This window comes from Sturnira hondurensis, unplaced genomic scaffold, assembly GCF_014824575.4.
Source record: "Sturnira hondurensis isolate 20B ecotype Veracruz unplaced genomic scaffold, ASM1482457v3 Scaffold0020237, whole genome shotgun sequence".
Taxonomy (NCBI): Eukaryota; Metazoa; Chordata; class Mammalia; order Chiroptera; family Phyllostomidae; genus Sturnira; species Sturnira hondurensis.
In genome coordinates this window covers 8957507-8963732 of record NW_028092868.1, presented here as the reverse complement: position 1 = coordinate 8963732, position 6226 = coordinate 8957507, and the positions used below count along the sequence as shown (strand labels likewise).

General features: G+C 42.7%; 1 protein-coding gene across 1 annotated transcript in view; it reads right to left on the bottom strand.

Moving 5' to 3' along the window:
- Positions 1–6226, bottom strand: part of COL4A3 (collagen type IV alpha 3 chain) — a 134014-nt gene that overhangs the window by 34453 nt on the left and 93335 nt on the right. Inside the window, exons 29-32 of the mRNA XM_037029275.1 lie at positions 4701–4798; positions 4000–4150; positions 3552–3665; positions 1708–1875 (exon numbers count right to left, since the gene is read on the bottom strand). Coding sequence (XP_036885170.1) covers positions 1708–1875; positions 3552–3665; positions 4000–4150; positions 4701–4798 — 531 coding nt within the window. The remainder of the gene's footprint in view (positions 1–1707; positions 1876–3551; positions 3666–3999; positions 4151–4700; positions 4799–6226) is intronic.

Below are 6226 nucleotides of genomic sequence, written 5' to 3'. Positions count from 1 at the left end.
AAATACCATATGATCTCACCTCTAACAGGAAGCTAAACAACAAAGCAAACAAGCAAGCAAAATATAACCAAAGACACTGAAATAGAGAACAGGCTGACAGTGACCAGAGGGGAGAGGGGAGGGAATTTCAGGGGAAATAAGGGAGGGATTTAGAGGAACCTATATAAAGGATACATGGACAACAACTGAGAAGGGTGGAAATGGGAGGGAGGGGGGAGGATGGGGGGTGGGATGGGATGGGAGTAATAGACAGAAAACTATACTTGAAAAATAATTAAAAAAAAAAATTAAAAAAAAAAAAGGAACTGAATTGTCCAGCTTCAGGGTGCAGGCTGGAGGGCTAGCAGAAGAAGCCTTTGTTCCTTTGCTGAGCCCATCCCTCCCCATCCTCCCCCACCCCCACCGAGCATGCAGACACCATATCTGAGTCTCCATCAGCCTGGCTCACACTGTTCAACCCGAACTGGCGATTCCCTGAGACCCCACCCACCCAGCTTCTGGGCTCACCCAAGCACTTCCAGTGGCTTTTCCATACAAATGCCCTATTTTGATTCATGCTATGGACCTAAAACCTCCAGAAGGTTCACTAACCCCAAACAAACAGCTCCTGGCTTCATTGTGCTCAGTACCTCTTATTAAGTGGCCCCAGGCCCAGCTTGTAAATGGATTAAATGCTTCAATCAAAAGACCTCAGGTGAGGTTTTTTTTTTGTTTCCATATTTCATGAAAATGGGGGAAAAAAATCCCCAAACCTGGGATAGCAATATTTATATCAGACAAAACAGACTTTAAAACAAAGCCTGTAAGACGCAAAGAGGAACCCAGCAATTCCACCTCAGGTATTTATCTGAAGAAGCCCCAAACACGAATGTGAGAACACAGAGACATCCCTATGGCCATTGCAGCATTAGTTACAGTAGCCGAGCTATGGAGGCAACCTCAGTGCCCATCAGTAGACGAGTGGATAAAGAAGTGGTGCATATGTACAATGGGTATGACTCAGCCATTAAAAAAGAGAGAAAAGAAAACTTTGTCGTCTGGAGCAACGCAGATGGGCCTAGAGCAGCAATGGTCAAACTTTTTCATCTCAGGGGCTAAAATTCCAACAGAAATTTGGTATAATTTTGATTCATTCACACCGGACGGCCATGGTTGTGTTGGCTGTTGTCATTGTCTTGTTTGACCATCTCGGGGAACCGAGGGCAGTGCCCCTGACAAATAATCAGGTGTTGCATGCTTTTAAAATCCTCCTGGCGTGCTGGTTGGACATCGCTAGCCTAGAGGGAATCATGCTGAGTGAAATAAGTCAGACAGAGAAAGACACATGCCATATGATTTCACTTCTATATGGAATAAGAAAAAAGCAGGATAAATGAACAAACAAAACAAAAACAAACTCATAGGCACAAAGAACATTTTGATAGCTGCCAGGTGGGAGGGAGGTTTGGGGAATGGGTGGAAGAAGGGGAAGGGATTAACAAATAAAAATCAGTAGTTACAAAACAGTCATAAGGATGGAAAATACAGCAGAGGGAGTATAGTCAATAATGTTGTGATAACTGTGGTGTAATATGGGTATTAGAATTTTCAGAGTGATCACTTCATAAGGTATATAAATATCACCATGTTGTACATCTGAAACTAATGTTGTATGTCAACTGTAACTGAACAATAAAAGTAAATAAATAAAGGCACAAGAAAGGGTACCTGGTGGCCCTACAAATCCTGGGTTTCCTGGATATCCTTTTGGACCAGGTGGTCCCATCTCTCCTCGATGACCTGGCATTCCTGGTGGTCCAGGTTCTCCAGGCAATCCTGAGCTATCCATGCCCGGAATCCCTGGGTCTCCTTTTCGTCCTGTTTCGCCTTTTCTGCCTATATAAGAATGAAGGAAGGAAGAAATGGATGGAAAGAACACACAAGTGCTTTCCCCACTGACTCCAGAAATAATGCATGGCTGTAAATATTGAGATTTGTGATTCTGGGCTAAATAAACCACACACTTATCAAATTGACTGACTGGTTGGCCGGTCGGTTTCCCCTCCTGTAAGAACTTTAAGGTCCCTGTGGCTTTAACTTCCTGTTTCAACGTTGCATGCAGTAATAAAATAGAGAACTTAGATCTACTTTCTGGTCCTGCAGGCACATCCTGGGACTGCACTTAGTGACTGCTGCTCAGTCTTTAACTCACAGAGCACGTTCAGTGCCACTCACACGAAGCGAGCCTCTGCATGCAGTGAGAGCACTGTTGCAACAGTGAATGCCTTTGGGGAAGATTTGTTTGTGAACACACAGTGGTATGCGAGGCATTAGCTGAGTTCTAAAGGACTTTTCCCAGAGAGAGTTCACAGATCTGATTGAAAGGAGCCAAAAAGATGAGTAAGTTTCCCATCATCTGGACGCTCTAGTATGCATAATTTAGATTTATTTTTATACCCTTTCTTTTAGATTGATTTAAAGCAATCAGCTACATTTGAGATCTGTCTGGAAAAAGTCCAGCCTTTGTTGATATAATAAGGATGGTTTGTACGACATTGATGTAACTTGGACAAGGAGAGTGGACTGGAATGAAGAGTAGTAAGCAATGTTGACTTCACTGTACTAGTCAGTGGGGTCGGTAGACACTGAGTGAGCAGGTGTATTGTGTGACTGTCACATTCAAAATGACCGAGTGAGTAGAGCAATGAATCTGTGTCAGATTTTGCATTCAGCTTGAACATTCCCCCACTGAAACTCTTGGGATGAGTCAGAAGGCCGCAGCTATGGGCAACTGGTGATTGGCAGCTTCGTCACAACAATGTGCCCACTCATGCATCACGTCTTGTGCAGAGTTTTTCACGTAACATCAGTCACTCAGGTGACTCAGCCCCACTACAGTCCAGATTTGGCGCCCCGAGACTTCTGGCTTTTCCAAAAACTAAAATCACCTTTGAAATGGAAGAGATTTCAGACTGTCAATGAAATGCAGGAAAGTATGACAGGACAGCTGAGGGTGACTGGGAGAACTGTGTGAGGTCCAAACTGTGCCTACTTTGAAAGCGACTGAGGCATCACTGTCCCGTGTACAGTGTTTTTTGTCTCTGTTTTTTTCTTCAATAAATGTCTCTATTTTTCACCTAATGTGGCTGGGGACTTTCTGGACAGACCTCGTATTTTAGTTTATAATTTGTTTAACAGGAAATTTACTCTATTTTAATAATAAAGATAAATAAATTTACCACTTTAATATACCCATAAAGGTAAAACTCTTTCTGAGAGTTTATATGTAGATACATATATGTGTAAATATACATCTATATACATATTTAGTCTGTATATTTTCTCACAAGACACAAGCCAACCCACTATATTCACTGCGTGTCTCCTACTCTGCAGGTGGCTCTCACTGTAACAAATCCACGACGACAAGGCTTGTTTATGCTTCGTGCCATTTCCCACTGCACAGTGGTCGGGACGTGTTGCTGGACAGTCTCATGTCACACAGCAAAGCGCACAGCAGGAGTCCCATGCCACTTGCCCTTCTAGTGACAGGTTTGAGGCCCTCCCCTTACCTTGTTGCCCTTTCAATCCATTTAAGCCTGGAAGTCCTGGGTCTCCCTTGGGACCCTCTATGCATCTTCCCGGGAGTCCTTTTTCTCCAGGAGGTCCAGGCTGCCCTGGATCCCCTGTAAAAAGAGAGTCCAAGAACAGATTCAGGGGCCAAGACTCAAGGTCTTACTATTGCTCTCCCAAGCATTCTCCTGTCACTTCTCCCCCCTTAAATCAGACCAAAATTTAATATCATTAATATGTCTTATACAGAGGATACTCATTAAGAAAGAAAGAAGGAACAAAGGTAGAGCAACGATGTTGAGTGGGAAGATAATTAGGCCCTGCAGGTTCTATTTATTGACCGAGGACTTTGTTGGAGAATTCTGTGGCCCTAGAGCACCTACATATTCAACCTGCTGCATTGTAGCTGAGCTCAGGGGGGAAGAGTAATCGCACTTGCTGTTGTACCTCGTGGTCCATCAAGCCCTGCAGCTCCTGGAATTCCAGGGAGACCTGGAAATCCAGGGAGTCCAATTTCTCCATTTTCCCCAGAATTGCCTCTTTCTCCTGGAAAACCTGGTGTTCCTGGTTCTCCAGGCATGGCTAGTCCTGGTTCTCCCTATAGCACAGAAACCGTGTTAGTTTTGCCAGATCATGCTTCTAAGTCCTCACTGGCTATTGGTTGGTCTTTCGGGCTCTGAACTTGAAAATGGTCTCTTCATCATGGGGGTTCTAGGTCCCTTTCTTCACGGTCATCACCATTCCACCAACTCTCCCCTGCAACTGTATTTGCTGACTTTTTAAAATTAAATAATGCTTAGCAATTCTTTCAAACCTCCACTTTTTCAAAACACTGGGATTTTCTGTACACAGTCTAAATGTCTCTACTTTTTTTCTCACAGCTATTCATGTTCCTTTCAAGAGTGCTCCCATTTTAAATATGAATGCTCCTGAAGATTAAGGAAGAAATAGAAAAGCACTTTCTATGTTCCTTTCTAAGAGGGAGGGATGGTGTGAGAAACTTTAAAAAGATTCATCCCCTTTATCATCTACAAGTATATTGGTAATTTCTGCACACAGAGCCTCCTAGTGGCAGGAACATCCTAACTGGACAACTGGAATTGCTCCTCCTCTTCCCCATCTCAGTCTGAATTTTAATTCTCAAAGACCTTGGCTCCTGGGCGGCCTGGCTGTCCAGGTATCCCCGGCTTCCCCACTTCTCCGGGACGACCTGGTGATCCTTTTCTTCCTGGAAAACCTGGGTCTCCTACAGGGAAAAAACAATAAAGGTTGTATGATTACTCTTCTTAAGAGATTCTGGGTGGTATCTCTTATTTTTTACTGAATGTTTTTTATGAGGCAAGTGGCTGTAGATGTTTTTATGAAAGTTTGAATGTAGAGAAAGCCAATGGCTAAATTAGCAATTAAAATATTCAATTCCAAATCAGATTACACTGGTTCCCAATTTTTGAAGTTACTTTCTCTACTTTTGTTGCTTAGTGCCGTTGCAATTTTGATTCAGTATTTTTTTAAATCACTGATCTTGGTTGACCATTGGGCTGGCTTTTTTTTAAAAAGTGTATTTTACATTGAGTGTGCAGCCAAATATGTATTTGTGTGTGTGTGTGTGTGTGTGTGTGTATGTCTGTCTATGTAAGCATGAGCCAGATCAAGATACACAGTGTTTTCAGCACTTAACTAGCCTTTCTCAATGTGGATTGTCCAGGGGAATTACTTCTAATGCCCTGTGGCAGCCACTGAATGGGATGAGTAAACTGCTCTGCTATGCACTTGTGATGGGAGAATTGATAAAGAAGTCACACACATTATTTTTGCTGTTTTGTGGTTCAGAAGAGGAAACCCTGATGGAGCAAAGCTGCCTTCGGAGAGTTCCTTTGTGCCCCTAGTTTGACCAATTTTAAATAACAGTGAGTTCATGGGATTCATCAGACTTCACTGGGGAATTTTTACTCTTCACCTTCCAGGAGCTCCGAGGCCAGGGCTGGTGCCCGCAGTTTTAGCGTCTCCTTCCAGAAGGCGGCCCCGTAGGGGATGCTGCTGTCTCCATGCGGGGTCCAAGAAACCACAGTCAAAGCCGTTCACGGGGCCACATGAAAACTCTGACTACATTTTTTCTTTCAAATACTCATAAATTAGGATCAATATTCCCATGTTTAGGCACAATTGATGTATGATAAAACATTGATGACACACTAATTTAAGAGGTGAAGCATCAAAAATGCACTATATTTTGACCAACACTTTCAGTAACATTGAAACAAACATAAAATTATTATGAAATCTGGAGTTCTGTGTGACAGTCCAGTTCCCTCGGACAGGACACTGACGTGGCTGTCAGTGGGGAGCCTCAGGCTCGCTGTTCAAGTTCTTGGCATCTGGGTTTCTCTGGAGTGTCCCCTGTGATGAGAAATAGCACTTTTTTCCCCTAAAGGAAAATAACTTCTGTGATTTATTTTGGAGTGTATAGGAAATCAGCTATGTACAATTTAATAGTTCTCTTTTTAATGGAAAAGATGTATAAACTGAAGAAATGCATAAATGTACAAGTGCAGGCATCTATTAAGAAGAAAAGAAAGAATTCAATATAATCCTATTATCAAGAAGCATCACTGTGGTGTTTTCTTCCAGTTTTTTATATGCATTAAAAGTATGATTGAGATGAGACTGCACGCAT